The following is a 16,496-nucleotide window of genomic DNA, read 5'->3' as shown; positions in this document are numbered from 1 at the left end:
CTGAGCTTATTTCCGTGTCCTGGGAGCGGCCGATCGATATATATTCCTCGCCGGGAGCAATTTCGGCCATGGCGATTGTACCATACAATTCTAAATACGAATACAACGAATAAAAAATCTTGAAAATCCCAACGGTGCTATTTTCTCGAGTTGCTTTTAATACGCAAGGCGTTGCTTGTTCATCTTTAACTAGTTATTAATAGATTAATTATTTATAGATCTGATTTTAAAACTTCATTATTCTTTTTATTATATAAATACATATAAAAAATAAACTTAAAAGATACAGGAAGAAATTCGCGTTATTCTTTTCTCACTCGTTTATCAAAATGAGATCGAAATAGTTTATTATCATCTCTATTTTTAGATTTAGAGAAAAGAATATAGGGCAGTATATTGGCGTATATTAATTACGTGATATAGGAAAGATATCATGATCTCACGATATGTATTGGCTTGATAAGACCGAGGAATTTAATTTCATCTTCCATTTGTCTTCCAATGATAACTACGAAATTTTCCACATTGCTGGATTTAGCTCGCTGAAAGTTTCGTATATATTGCAGCTTCTGCCGTAGTAAAAAGACGGAAAAATATGTTTTCGCCAGAAAATTTTCAATAAAAGACACCTGAGGTGACAGACACATCTTTCCTCAAAGCCGTTTATGCTCGAAGACAAATGTGATTTGTGCCTGAAAATATATCTATAGGCGAAGAAATATAACGAAATAGATCGAAACTGGATACATATATACTCTGTTTCACTACAAATCAGTAAAGAAACTTTGCTTAGTTTTTTCCTTGCCTTTGATGAATAATATAAGTCACCGCGAGTACAATTTAGCAGAGAAATCAAATTTACTCCGAGCTCTCGCCGCAGTTTCCACGAGTTTTAATAAAGAATGTTGGAAACATCCGCTATAATCTGTTTAAAATATTATATCAACATTACTTCGTTAAACCGGATCTAGACCAAGTAAACGATTGCGAACAAACACGAATAAACAATTCGTGACGCTGTTTGTATTCAATAAAACAAGTTTTTTATTCGTATTTGTTCGCGTTCATTTTCTTGGTCAAGATCCAGTTTTGTCACTTTTCAGAACATTTTTTAAATGATTCTGATGATATCTACTTTTTTATACGCAGATAGAATTTTTTATTTAACAAATTGGAGATTGTCCAAATTTGTTTTACTTAATATTTACGAATTAACTCTCACTGATCCACTCTATACCTTATATTGTAGATTATTAAATTTTGTGGCGTGTCGACATTCGGACTTTGCACTTTTGATTGTCACAGGGATACATATATTTAAGAACAACGGGGTAGTAACTTCGGAGGGCAATCGTGGCAGTTCGGCTTCAGGGTTGCAAGCTCGTGCACGACACGCAACGCGGCTTAGACGCGGTATGAACCACGTTGAGGACCGAGAAACACGAAAAACGACAGAGAATAATGCGATCGCGCTTGCGACCTTGAGGCAGACAGAAACGAACGGAGAGACAGGGTCGCGTCGGGTGCAGGGTGCAGGGCGGTCCTGTCTTCAAGGTGAGCCTGCCACGTCGTCGCGAGCGAGCGTTGCACGCGACGACGTGTTAGAATCGAAAAGTCAGTCCTAATCGAGTCGCGAACACAATGCGCAACGAAGATAAATGCCATGGAAAATGCGAGCTTGTCGAGTTTGTACACGATCGCGATCTGCGAGCATAACAAATTCGAAATAAACTGAAACCGAGCAATTTCCCATCGATGTTGTAGTATCAGTGCGATAATATGCATATTTAAATTACGTTTTTCCTTTATTATCGCAAGAATATTACAAGAAATAAGCTAGGAGCGCGTGATTGGCTGTGATTTATGTGATATGATATTGTGATATTAGAGTGTGCGTTTTCCCATTACGTAATGTCGCAAAGGTCGACGCTAAATGCAAATTAAAACGAACGCCTTGCATATCACTACGTTGGAAACACTCCAAATTATATTTGATTTGAGTTATTTTCTAATCTTATGAATAAATCAGCTTTCTATCGCATGAAAGTAGCTATTGAAGAAATTGCAAAAAAGACTTCTTCAGCTGTTTTTACACATCATCAAAGTAAATGATCTTAATCGCCGCTAATGCAAACAAATGAGTACAAAAATTTATTGAGAGAGAAAGCCAATCGTGGGAGAGTTAATGCATTTCGCACGACACGTTTATATTCAAGCGGTTTGAGAGAACAAACATATCGGATGCAACGAGAGATCTCGCGGTAATGTAAAACGGTATGAAAAATCGTAATCAAATGGCGGATCGTTGCGACGAAGAAGTTTTCTTCTCCAAAAAGTTTGCGGTGAGAAAATCTTTCGAGCGGTGTGGTGAAATTCTGTTTTTTTCGCATTATAAAACCATGGCGTTTCATTGCTGAATAATCCGAAAGCTCCATTAAAGCGACGGTGACGGTGACAAAGAGGAATATCCCCTCAGTCTCGCTGCGCATTTCAAGGCGAGTCACGCAAGCACGCAGTGCCGCGACGTAAAGTTTGAAGAGCCGTTTCTGCGATCACTGTATGGCCATGCGGAACAGAATGGAAACGAGTTTCCGTTTTTTGTACCTGGGCCGCAGCTTTGTGTTCACCCGAGTCCCTGTGCGTGTCGCTTTCTTTATCCATGATAGACTACAGATAACTTTCACCGCACGCTAAGGCCAGTCTGGATTAATTTTGACTGCTGTGACAAGTATAGTAAAATGCGCGTATATTTACCTTGAGAAGGGATTAGTAGCAAGTACTATAAAAAGATAAATTGACTTTCCTATCTTTTATTAAAAATAATATTTGAAAAATCGCATTGTTACTGTTACATTATATTGTATTAAATTAGACGAATGCTTAATGAATGAAGTCGAGCATGCGAATTGAATGAATGAACGCGTTTGTTTGCGCTGGAAGATCTTATCTCACATAAAAGAGTGTGCGTGACCATGAAGTGACTCAAGGAGTACGTTAAGGCACGTGGAATGTAGATATGGAGAAAGGCGCTTTATCTACTTCAGGTGGATGATACCAACCCGGAAATAGCGGCTAGTCGTACTGGGTCAATGCACGTTTTAAGAGCAATCCTCGTTAGCACGCAACGCCATGATATAACGAGGGGAATAAATGAGAGTAGTTACGTAGTACACGAAGCTACTATGAGCCAGTTCGACAAATTTTCTAATTTACTTATAACCCGAGATTCAAATGAAGTTTAGAGAATTTAAATAGATGTTTCATACACACATAGTTCAAAGATACCCGTTGTACTCTTCGTCAATCGTTAATCTCGCAAACGATATAATGCTAGCTCGCGAGAGAGAGAGATATCAAAATTTCAACTTTAAAATCACGGTTATTAACCACTTCGCGTGTTCGAAGGTTATTTTAAGAAATGTAATCTGTTTAAAGAGAGAGAAAGTATCGAGGAGGCACTTTTCGGAATGCAATTATAAACTGATAGCGCGACACAGTTTTCCAACGCGCAAAGCATGAATATAAAGCGTGGTTTGATAATACCAACTTTGTCGGAGTAAGCTAATTTCAACCTTCACCCATCCGGGTAAAAGCAAGCCGGATAATCCTCCTCCCTACGACTCAGGCGTCATTTTGTTCCGGAAAGTTTGCGGCTAGAAGGGATTTAGAATGGTCCCAGCTCTATCGACCCGTGTTAAGATTAATTTCGTAGTTTTCCGCTTTAGGTAGGCGAGAAATTAGCAGGTAATCGTGCAGTCCGAGAGAATACACCAACCAAAAATTGGCCGATCGAAGATATTCGGGCAAGAAGTTGAAACTTTTAAGTTACATTCTAAGAGACCACGAGGATTTCAAAGCTCGACGATGACGTTGACAAATGTATCAGCTTTGCTATCTTCCGCGATGATTATGAGGTTACTTCCGCTTGTTTTCCGAGGCGTCGCGTATGATCACCACGAGTGATTTACAGTTGCCATTAAGCTCGATCCTATCCGGGGCACATTGCACAATGTCCGGCATAGTTCTAAAGCTGTTGTTTCCGGAGTCAACATCAAGGTGACTTGTCGATGCATAACAACCTCATCATCCGCATTGGCTCTTATTGGTAGCAAGTTTCTTCGAAAATTTCATTTAAATCTTTACGTCGATGACGATACAACTATATGATTCATTTTTTAACTACTGAAACTACTGACGGCCACTGCCACTTTGTGCAATTTTCTTATGGTAATTCAGAAATGTTATCTCGCTCGTAGCAGACCTAAAACAACATTACGGGATTACGTTGACAGTGAGAAATATATTCACTCGTAAGGTATGTCTCGCCGCCAGCGAGATAGCGAATGTGTGCGAAAATCGGAAGAGGGGCAATACCGCACTCCTCAGCAGTGAATTTCAAGGCGACGAGGCGTATTTCAGGGTAAACCGTGGCTTGCACGCAACCGCCATGACGTGCGCAAAGCACTGTCATTTCGGGCACGAATGCCGAATGAGAATGGGATTTTTCGATGACCCTTACTCGTTGAAACGCCACGGGAAATGTAAAAAGCGACAGCAACCAACACAAGAGTTAGTAGGATTGTTAAGAATGGTGATAATTTGTCACTTATTTATTAGTTTAATAGGTACGCCTGTCAGTTTAAACACATTGTTTCATCACACATTCTTAATACAAGAAATATTGCTATAAAATCTCCGTTCCATTATATTATGTGAAAGCTCGCATTTATAATACCAACTATTCGTCATTCTGAAATTAATTGAACAATCATGTAATGTTATTTAAAACATTTCTTCAAGAGAACTGATAGTTAATCTAACTACTTATTATACTTAATCATGTCATTATTATGTAGCTGAATTACATTCATGTAACGTTTTATTAAATCAAAGAAAAATTTATGTGTTGCGCAAATAGCCACATTCCTCGCAAATCTAGTTAGTATAGAATAATATATTACATTGCTGAATTCGCAAAAGGGAAATTGCATGCTAACTTGAGATTTAAGATATCCGTAGAATTACCGCGAAGATTTCTCCAAATTAGAGGTCGCCAACGATTTTTGGCCGAGTGAAATATACTAATCTAACGACGAAATATGATGTTATGCACGCTCCCAGAGACCTTCGCGTGAGAATACGCATTAGTTGATTACATGGATGAAGCAAGTTCGCTTTAAAGTTAATTAACGTAAGAAAATCGTAAAAAATAACTGCTTTTGAGGTCACACCGATTTGTAATACTATAATTGGGGATATCATGAGATAATTACACGAAAAAGCTAAACAACTATAATTAATCTTAACAAAATAAATTCGTGACAAAAGGTCTATTCGTGGAAAAACCGAGTGTTTGATCAAACGATACGATAACATAATGATATGTAGGTTGAACCTTTGGAAGAAGAATTAGAAATTCGAATTGCAATTTAAATATTGCGTAATTCGATTAACAGCAGCGTACACGTGCAATTATCAAACATCGCGCTGAAACGTTCAAATCATTTTCAAATCATGATGGGTGACTATATCATCATGAATCTGATTTAAACAGTAAACATGCGAATATAATTTTCCGCTCCAATTTCTCGTACGCATTCAGCAATAGCGTGCACGAGTATGAGAAGGTGAAAACATGGAAAAACTATGTAATTAATAGATTTGTTATAACGCGATATATTTACGCACTACGATTTAATTGGAATTTTCGTATTGCAGTCAATCAAATAAAAAATTATTCAGGTCGTCGTCAAAGCTCTGTCTGAAAATATATTTTACTTGGCGCTTTGATAAAAAAATGTTAGCATTTTCTTGACATCGAAAAGTTCTTTTCTTTATACGAAATGTGTATAAGACTGCGACGATAGAAGTTACTTTCAATCAAGCAATCGCCTTGAAGGAGTTTAACTAGAAAAAGAGTATTAGTCTATTTGCGTTTTCATCACAATATATACCAGAAAGGTCAATAATTTGGAATAATGTCGACGTGGTTTTATCGAATATATAGATGAATATCAAGCTTTGGTAATTGCGCGGTTATCTCGTTCAAAAACAAATTATCGTCACTGCAGACGCGTCGTTTCCGCTGAAAATGTCAGCGGCGCGCTAACGACACACCGGCGTGGAAATTATTGACATGCAAACGAATAAATGCATTCTGATATTTTTCTGTCCGAGAAAATTGCACAAATGGTTTTCTTTGTCTGGCTGCCGAGTGTATCAAATTACGAAAGAAATTACGATTAATTTGAATCGAATTTAATTTGTCAGTTGGCTTTATCTCTTAAAAAGAGATAAAGAAATACCAGAGGGCTGATTCTGTAATTCTTAACGACAGTTATCGTTATATTTGCGTTGCACAAATATTATATATAGTAAAAAATATCCGCAATGACAATATAACGATAACGAAACTGTCGTTAAAAGTTACAGAATAGGGCTACAGAAAACGTAATTTTAAAACAGGGAAATTTAGACACATGCAGCACATACATGTTAGAAGATAATGCCAGATATTCTTTTATATACGCGTCTTTAACAAAGATCGACCTGAAAACAGTTAAACTTTATTTTATATACATACGAGGAAAGAAACAGCACTATTACGTGCATCTATTTGTATTACGAAATCACTCTGTCAACACACCCGACGCGGGAATCGATGTCAGGGTTACCTCGATGCTGTAAACGTCGATAAATCCACCGCGCGCGCGAGTCGGCTGATCGCATCCGGCGATAAAATTCAACCCCTTGCGACACGCGGAACGCGAAATACCTGCGATAAATATCAGTGCAAGATTCATCGATCTTACTGGCGGTAATCAACTGTTCTCGTGGCCCACAATTCTGTTCGCCGCTAATAATTTCGTCTTTGAGAAGCTAACGATCGATCCTTCGAAAATGTCATTATTCCTACTTTGAATAATTGACGCCCAGTTAAACTCAGATTTTTCTACGCTATGTAGAAACCAAAGGTTATGCATATGAATTTACATTTTTTTATAACTGCTATTGGTTCAGGATTACTTGTTATCCGATTGTCTGAAAAATCAGCAACTTTGAAATCTCAAAATCATAGAGATACAGGTATTCATCGTCACGCAATATATCGTATCTTCATTTACTGAATGATGAACTTGACCCATTCGCTTTGCAACTTCGCTCATGCATACAAATCGCGGAGGCCTGGAGGGTAAACGGAGCCTGGGCGGTAAACGGCGAACGTTTTCGAACAAGAGTTCGCGAAAGGGGGTTGGACAAAGGAGAGTCTCTTTTTGTGTATCGACGAGTTGCTCGTTGCCTTATGAGAGTGCCCCGCCAACGATTCCCCACTTTCGAACACCGTTTGGACATTTTCCAAACGGATATCATCCACGTTTTCGTCCTTAACACTATCAGTACGGAAGTCCTGAAAAGATCGGTGGCCATCTCGCCATTATATGATTCTTGCAGATTCAGCCGGGCGTTTTGGCGACCTATCGACCGTAAACTTTTCTGCAAATTAAATGACCTTCTCTCCTCGACTCTTCCGTATTTGTTACCCTCCCCGAGTTTTTACGTCCAATTAGCAGTTAGACGGCGGGAATCAATTTTATCGAGCGCCGGACTAATCTCGTGTTATATTCTCAACACATTGAGCGCAGAATTAATTAATTAAATCCGAATGACGGTAATCAAACGCCGTGCTCGCGACGTCTCGCAAAACTGCGAGCAAACCGCATCGTGGATAAACACGTCAAGTGCGAAGCTGTTAAGAGAACGCGACATCCCGTCGTTCTACAACTTCTAATTGTGTCATTCAACGTCCTGTCGTTATTTCTAATGCAAATTTCGTGCGAGTGTCTAGCTAGTTGTTATTACGCAAATGTTTGCATTTGAACCGGCCGTAATTTTATCTAAGGGTTATCAAGTTTTTGTAATTAGATACTTGAAAGTTTAACAGGTCATAACGAGCTCTGTAATATACTTGAAATTTATATTTATACATATCTAACAATAGAAGAAACAGTTAGTATAATGAAGCGACTGAATAGTTGTTAGTGTGGACGCGCACGAATGGCTTCTGCGGGTGCCGCGCCGCATAGAAGGCCATTGCATTATGCGGCGCACGGTATCTATAATTGGCTGTTTGTACATTCGCTTAACCAAACGTACTGCCGTACGTTTTTGTTCCCCTACGTAATTCCCTTCCGATCGAATCTAATCGCGTTACAAATGCACCAACTGCGAATTGAAAGCGATACAAAGGACGATGCGGCTGTCTGTCCGTGGATGCTATAACGCGCATACAGACATGACGGTAAATGATGATTGTTTTAACGAAACAACACCAGCGGCGACCAACGCGGACTGCGCCACCGAATGCGGGTCGTAAGTTAACGCGACGCATGCACGCATTCGCTCACGCGCACGCACGAATGCATACCCACACGCACGCACAAGCACGCGTCGCGCCGCGGGCTGAGGTTGTTTATCGATTGGCAAGTCTGACCTAACACTGACACACTTCACTCGCGAGGTCTGACCTCTGTTCCGTATCGCGGTATCGACCACCCCCATAGCCTTAGAATTTATACAATAAATTTCTCTCCGCCGCGCGTTCGCCACCCCGCCCCGCGACGTGGCCATTTAGGGGCTCGAACTACGCGCGCGAACCATCTTCCGGATTAACGTCATTTCCCGCATAAGGGGAGGGAGGGTTATTAGATACGGTCGGCCATTGCCAGCCACAATTTCCTGGCCGGGTTAATGGAAGGCACCTGTTTCGGTTTTTTTTTTATCACTCGTGCCAGGGGTTTGCGTTCCGGAAATAAATATTGTATCGCGGATTTTTTCATAATAACTATTGTTTATCTGTATAGTCGCTTTTGTTGCTTGAATCTTTCATGAAGAAAGGGATAACTTAGGTCCCATTGAGTATCAAAATTCACGAACATAATTTGCTATTAATGAGGTCTTCTGGTACAATTTTAATGCTTTTCAAAAGGGATTAAATTTGTGCGACTATTATGTAGTAAATCTTTAAAGGAAGCAGTCCCTTTAACCATTTTATGTAGCTTTACAGGATAAAATAATTTCTGAGCCAATCCAAAAATCATAAATATTTGAAAATTAAAGTAGCACGGTAAATATGATTGATCACAATGTGCAACTCTAACGAACTTTGATTGATTAATCAAACTTATGTGATGTGTTTAGCCCGTTAACATGTGGCTCGCCCACAATGATGGAATCTTGGGGCCCTGGGAGGACCGGCACACCCCCGCCGGGTCTACCACCGCCGCCGTCGGGCGGCAGCAACAACAATGGTGGCGCAACAACGTCGGCAACTACTCCGAGCATAATACCACAGCCCGGCACCACTGCTCCCATCGCGAGTCCCGAGGGAGTGAGCGATGTAAGTAGAAAAAGTGCATCCAGCAGCGTGAGCAATTCGTTATGCGAGCACGCGATCCGCCAACATTGCGATCAGTTAACCGGCAGTAATTAAGCAGCGTCATTAGTAATGCATACGTATGAGCAAGACTGCAATAGACAGAACTTATTTAATTTTCACACGCAAACTGAGTGTGAAAAAATTTACTACGTTCTCAATCATTCGTGGAAAGCAAGTACAAAATTTCAGGCTATTAATACAGCAGACTATAAGAGAAGAGAGAATAGAAAGGAAATATATTAAATATTTTATCTGATGGGATTTCGCATTACTCTCTGCACGAAACAATTGACAATGATATAGGTACAAGACACTTGCGAAATAAATAGTATATCTGTCGGAAAGAGGAAAGAGAAAAGAGACGTCGGAGAAATCGTCCGTCGAGTTTTGATGAAACACCCATTTTAATCGCGTTTTCCAAACGTAACGTCTGTAACGAGCGCTAAACGCGCGTTTAGCATGCACGTGGCGGCGATAGCCCGAAATTCCGGGACAAAGTTTCGCCGTCGGCCACGATACGCGACTGACACGTAGGTAGCTGCAGAACGGGCAAAGGTTATCGCACGACCGTACACGAGTTAATAGCGCATGCATGAGCTGCTACCATACAATCCGAACATATGTTGGAGCTCTCGTACACACGGTGTGTAAGAGCGAAACTATCTCTCGCACCTCCCTATCCACCAAGCCCTTCTATCCGTTTCAATTTCACGAGCATGCCCGACGGCTGGACGTAATAGACGCCGGTCGTGCTATCGAACCGAGCTAATAGGATCAGCCGTACGTGCCCGAAACGTTGCCTCGGCGAGATTCCTTGAATTTTAAGGATTAGAGCTGCCGCATTGCCGACGTGGAAAATTTTTTTTTTTTTTAGATGCAAGAAAAAACTTTACGTTCTCGCTGAAATGTCAGTAAGAAAAATTGCGGAAGAAAGCGCAGTCTTGCGTTAATTAATTTTACATTACATCGCAAATTCTTTCGTAAATTGTAGATAACTAGCTATCCATTTTTGAAATGGATAGCTGGTTATTTACAATTATCATGTATTATACTTGTCTAATTATTATTAGGAATTATCTTAATAAATATTTCTAAAAATATGAAAAAATTAATCAACCGACGTGATTGCTTTGTGCTTTCAGGTCTCGCAAAAGTCGGGAATCTGGGAGGGCGGGAACTCGTCTTCGGGGGGTGTCGCAGAGGGCCCTTCGCGGAGTGTCTCTCACGCGGCGAGTCTGGATGCTATCTCGAAGCGAGCCGTGAAAGCAGAAACGGCGAGAGCACCTTGTCGCAGTCTCACCTGCAGCGTTTGTAAGTACACGATAACCTCCACTGCGTACAATTCATTTTTGTTCTATACTTCGTGTCCCGCGAGTTGCCTGATCTGGCATTAGCGCTTTCTGTGGAGCGGTGTTTTGTTTTACGACCGACAATATATATGTACGTTTCCCTAGTTGCGTTGCGTTTCAATTCTAGTTAGCGGAACATTTACTTTTCTAAAGGTCACAACTGATATAGAAACCTTCGGATTTCATCGATCATTTTGTGAACAATTGAAACGAATAGCTTAGCTATACACAAGTTAAGGAAATATCGTAATTATTCTATTTGAAAGCTAATATGATTGAATAGCGTTTACTTTATCGTTCCGCCGTCCATAACGTCTGCAAAGATTTTTATTTGACTCTAATTGAGAAAACGGGGAAATATTTCAATGTCGTGATTGTAGTTTGGTTGAAAGAGTTTTATTCGCATTTATAATTGCAATATATGATCCGCATGCATGACCATTTATATGTATCGCGGTTAAATAATAATTTGTGGTAACGCGAATAATAATAATATCGTTGCATGCGATGTTTCATGCCGCGGATGTTGACAGATAGTGACCATCTGGCCTTCCATGCCATACATCGCGAGCAAAGAGCACTCTATACTCTATAACGTCGCGAACTGTACATCGATATATGTAGCTCATAGGAGCGGGAGGTCTTGCATGTTTGCAGATAGAAACTGATAGATAAATGTCTCTTCCACTTGCTTTGTCTTTCCCACTTGCGTTGATTACGGAGAAAAAAAAATTATGCGGAAAGATATTTTTTGCCGAGCAGAGGGCGATTTATTCTTTATTCTAACAAAGAATTAAGTACATTCTTTCTTATGAGTGTCCACGATCAATTTTTAATATTTAATAATGTGTCTTTAATATTTATCTTAACGTATGTCAAAGATGACTTGAGTATCAATATTCCGTTACCGTATGTTCTTGATAGACTTTTATTCTCTCAGTAAAGTAAATTTTACGTTGAAAATAAACGGAATTTGAACAAAGCTTGAAGCTAAAAAGATGTCCAGCGGTTTTAAGACGCTTTTTGACAGTCTTCATGACTTCATCGTAACTGCCGTTGGTCACCACTTGAAATGCAATAAGCATCCGACAGTTGCTACGTGATCTGGTAGCAGCTTTGCCAAGAGTATGAAGTTTATCTAGAGCACGGAAACAATGCGAAAGCGTTCGGGTCACCATCTCCGTCTAAGAGCGTCCGACTGTTTTTAACGTCGTCCGATAATACATAGACGACAGTTCTTGAATGTTGGGAAAAAGAAGTATAAGTCGCGAGAACGAGTTTTAAGGCACAGAGACGACAACAAAGGATCGGGGAGAGATGCCAGATCCTGCCAGAGTCCGCGCATCTATTTTTAATACAGTTAGGTCGCGTAGGACGGCACCCTCTTTGTGGAGGATGTGTATTCCAAAATAACTAACATTAAGCTGCGCACGTAAATATGTTCGCACAGCCAATCAACCCTAATTAAGTTTCATAAAAGTATAAATAACTTATGCGCAAGTATAAATAGTTCTTTCGAACTTTCTCTCTCTCGTGAATTTCAATCAAGAATTATGCCTTTAGCCACCTCGGCTAAAGGAATTGTCTTATACCTAAATATATAGCTAAATTTGTAATAGACGTCAGGACATGCTTATCTGATTCGATCATAATTTTTTATTTTATTTCATTTTATTTATAGTGAAAAAAAAGATGGTTGTATTTTATATTAAATATCTAGCAAAACGAAGACTGTAACGTCTCTGTGCTTTATATTCTTCTTCTTTTAACAAACAGAAAATTATGATAGCTTTCCCAATCCTTTCCCCCCCTTATTTTATGCATTACATTATCGCCTTCGTCAGCTTGATGGCGATCCCCTCTCTCTTCACGACCTGTCAATCCAAAGTCAAACCACAGTAAACTATTTTAGTAGCGGGCCGAGGGAGCGAACACGTCACCCTCGAGCGACGACCAGCGACAGTCGATAATCTGGCCGAAGGTAAAACAGGAGGGAGCAAACCCTGCTCTTTTGGTTTTCCTTTAACCGACCGCGAGTCAACCGGCGAGCTTGCACCCCTTTACAACTTACCAAGCGCTTGCAGCTTTCTTGTTATCATGAGCTTTCGAGATCTGACTTCGTACTACTTGTGTCCGATTGAGCTTTCATAGGCCTGTTTCTACTACTCACCACTTATTGTTACTGTATATTTGTACTGTTTTACTACTACTACTTACTACTTTTACCATTTTGATTTATACAATATGCTAACATTTAAATTCCATTGTTTGTAAAAACCGTTTTGAAGAAATATCATCGTTTTATATCTCTGCCGTATACGATTATCAGACCGGCACTCGCTCGATCAGCCATTTTATACTCGCAAATCTGAGGACGTCCAGATGTACATACATCTAGATATCTTTAACTGTACTTTATGTGAAGCAATCCGGTTTCTTCGATAATGCATGCAACTTACACAATTTGAACTTTATTTATTTATTAAATTTAACCGAGGAAAAACTGTCTGACGAAAGATCTGCATATTTCTAAAAAAAAAATCCGGATCACTTTCGAGTCATATGACGTATTTTATGCAAAAATTTTGGTTTTACGTTTTGCCTTTTTCTGAAATGTAATATGTTATTTCTCAAGAATAATGAATATTCCGTATTCATTTCGTATCTTGAAAATATCTTTATTCAAGTTATTGATATTGATTTATTTTAATCTTGACTTTCGCTCTCTCAAACCGAATGCAAATCGGAAACAAACGAGCGCGAGCAAACACAAATGAACTGCTTCAATGCTGTTAGCACACATCGAAGCAAATTTTTCACTCGTATTTATTCATGCTCGTTTGTTTGATCTGAATCCGACATCTAAACTCTCATCGATCAACTGACTCTTCGAAAGTAGTAAAGATCAAGGATTTCACTCGGGTACATTTGGCTGATTGAAGATCAAATTTCCATGCTTTACTTTACAACGAGACAAGAATGATTAAGCATTCACAGCTTCTTTTACTCAAACACATATGCAAATATCACAGTGCATATTTAGGTATTCGCCATTATGTACGTACTGATGCAGCCATGTGAACCGCGTTTAATCGCGGGGCCGCGATCAACAACAATCGCCATATATCATTGTATAAAAATCATCAGCAAAATGATCCTCCCATTATATACATATATTACATATAATAGTATCCGATGTATCATCTAATTAACGCATCGTCACGCGATATATAACGTCTCGCGCGACTTTTACGAACAATAAAACAATCTCTCTTTCACAGGTATGCAGCTTCTAGTGCGGATTAACTAACTTGTTTTATTAACACACTTCTGAACGCTTCTAGAGAAATATAGGCTCGGTTATTTATTCATTCGTCAAGCTAATCGTGGACATCGAAGCGATCACCAATACGATCTTCGATTAATATTAGATTGCTTGCAAAATATACAGTTAAAAAGGAATACAATTAAGAAAAGGATAACAATATTATAGTTATAGTTTTTAAATACATTTTCTATCAATGCATTCTTCAACAGATATTTTTACATAATGCAACATTTAATTAGTTATAAAACATTGTCATTTCTTTAAAACAGAAGAATAATGCGGAATTTATATGGATGTGGTATGATCGTTTCGTTGTACTATTGTATTTACATTAGATTAGTATGCATACTGGAAATGATATTATAAAACCAGAAGAATTATGTTGTATAAGACACGTATTACTATATACACGTGCCTGTATTCGTACTAGGTTATCACACTATCAGCTTTTTTATAATCGTTTAAATATATCGATTAGCGATGTATATAAACGATTGATTTTGTGACTTAGCTCATTAGACTCGCTGCCGTCAGTTTCAAAAATCCATTGAGATTCGAATAGATTCGATTTGATCGAGCCTGTATTTCACGCCTATAGATTTTGGATTAATGATAACAATGATACCACTTTACCTTTCGCGTAGCATAACTATGAAAAGACTTACACCTACTATTCATTTTTTGTAGCTGCGAAACATTCGAAAATCTTTCCTGGCGTCGCTTCCGAAAGCGATTTGCAGAAATGGCGAACGTCCAGGGACAGGAAGTCGCCGTCTTTGAGTCAGATGGGACCGGACTCCATCAAACACAAAGTAAGTTACCATGCTCAAACTCACGAAGATCACTCATGCATATAGTTCCTATTCCTTAACTTAGATTACTTTTTAATTAATTAAACATGGAATTATTAAATTAATAAATATATTAAAAACGGATTGATATATTTTTTGAAAATATTTTATTATTTTCAACATAATACTTTGTTAATGCGTACTTTTTATCATTATAGTTTTCCTTACAAGACAATGGATCTGCGAAGTATTTTCAAGGAGCAATGCACACACCAAACATGGGAGAAAAAGTTGCTCAGGTAAGTGAAATATCATAATTGATGAACGACGTTAGGGTCCGAAAATTGTGAGGAAAACAGGTAGAAAATCTCAAAAGGTCGCAACGTTAAATATATATGTATTTTAATTAATTATTACGTGGGATTATCTACAGAAATAAATTCTTTCTTGTGTGTGTAACATAAAAATAGTTGTATGATTATATAGAGAGGAGTTTTCTTGTCACACAGAGAATCGTGATATCTCATTTCGAGAGATGGTAGGAAATTAAAAGCCTCACGGCGACGTATTTATCCCATTAATTGAAATTGGCGTAAAACTGTTTTCTGGAAATGAAAGCGTCAGCCATTCCTTGGTGGGTCAAAGATACCTTCGCCCACTTGGAGCAATCTAATTTCGTGAATTAAAGATAGAATTCGCAGAGAAGTTAAATCTCATTTACTGATACCAACCAAATAAAACGTGCTTTCGTCACGAAATACTCTCGCTAAATGAAAACGAATTTCTGATGCCCCTAAAACACTTTGGGGCGAATTTTATGTCTTCTTCTACAAGAAACAAATTACGTAATTAACGTAATAAGCAACTGTATTTGATAAATTTTTGCGTAGTTCATTTCCATTGTTTCGATTAATTAAAAGTTAAAGAATAGTAAATCTAGCAACATTTACGAGAGTAACAATATTAATAGAATAGCACATATATATAATTAATTGTGACGATTTGCTATCAAATTACTATGCGAAAATTCCCTTTCTTTTTTTAAACAATTGCAGACTTTGCTTATTAAATAAACTTTTATCAGTTCTTGCACATCAAGTTAGTTTGTGTTTTTTTTTATCGCAGATGATAAATAACTCTTGCTTTTTTAAATAAAATCTCGTTTCACATTTAGCACGTGACTGTAGGTGATGTATGAGAAATGCGACGGAACTTGTGAGCTTTCAAATATTTAGTAAAACAGCAATGCATAGGGGAAGAGTAGAGAAAGGAGGTTGTTTGCATATGGGTGTACTTTTAACACACTGCCTTACATTAATACAGCCCTGACTGGCGCCAATCCGACTGCGCCGCAGTCTCGTAGGCGGAAATCTCCCGCAGCATAGGACTCTCGCAAAATGACGTTTTATAACGAACATCAACGCGATATATAAAGCCGCGGAGTAAAAACTCTGCGGTTTGAGAAAGATACGAGGCCGTTGGGATCTCTCAAATTAATATTATCGGCGAAGCGTGAAATTAGAAAGCGTCTCGTTTAATGAATCCGTAATAGCCACATGCTGAAATAGTAACGTTACAATACCATCTATTTA

The 16,496-nt window shown here is 38.7% G+C and overlaps 1 protein-coding gene across 16 annotated transcripts in view; it reads left to right on the top strand.

Annotated features, from left to right (window-relative positions):
- Positions 1-16,496, top strand: part of LOC112458245 (potassium voltage-gated channel subfamily H member 6) — a 98,179-nt gene that overhangs the window by 38,262 nt on the left and 43,421 nt on the right. For 14 of the 16 annotated variants that reach the window (XM_025021761.1, XM_025021767.1, XM_025021764.1 and 11 more), the window contains 5 exons: positions 9,199-9,397; positions 10,579-10,747; positions 12,698-12,766; positions 14,801-14,925; positions 15,123-15,203. In XM_025021761.1, coding sequence (XP_024877529.1) covers positions 9,199-9,397; positions 10,579-10,747; positions 12,698-12,766; positions 14,801-14,925; positions 15,123-15,203 — 643 coding nt within the window. The remainder of the gene's footprint in view (positions 1-9,198; positions 9,398-10,578; positions 10,748-12,697; positions 12,767-14,800; positions 14,926-15,122; positions 15,204-16,496) is intronic. The other 2 variants (XM_025021760.1, XM_025021766.1) reach the window with 2 other exon arrangements.

The sequence above is a fragment of the Temnothorax curvispinosus genome, unplaced genomic scaffold (genome assembly GCF_003070985.1).
Source record: "Temnothorax curvispinosus isolate PA1 unplaced genomic scaffold, ASM307098v1 QBEX01008784.1, whole genome shotgun sequence".
Taxonomy (NCBI): domain Eukaryota; kingdom Metazoa; phylum Arthropoda; class Insecta; order Hymenoptera; family Formicidae; genus Temnothorax; species Temnothorax curvispinosus.
This window is presented reverse-complemented; position numbering and strand designations above follow the sequence as displayed.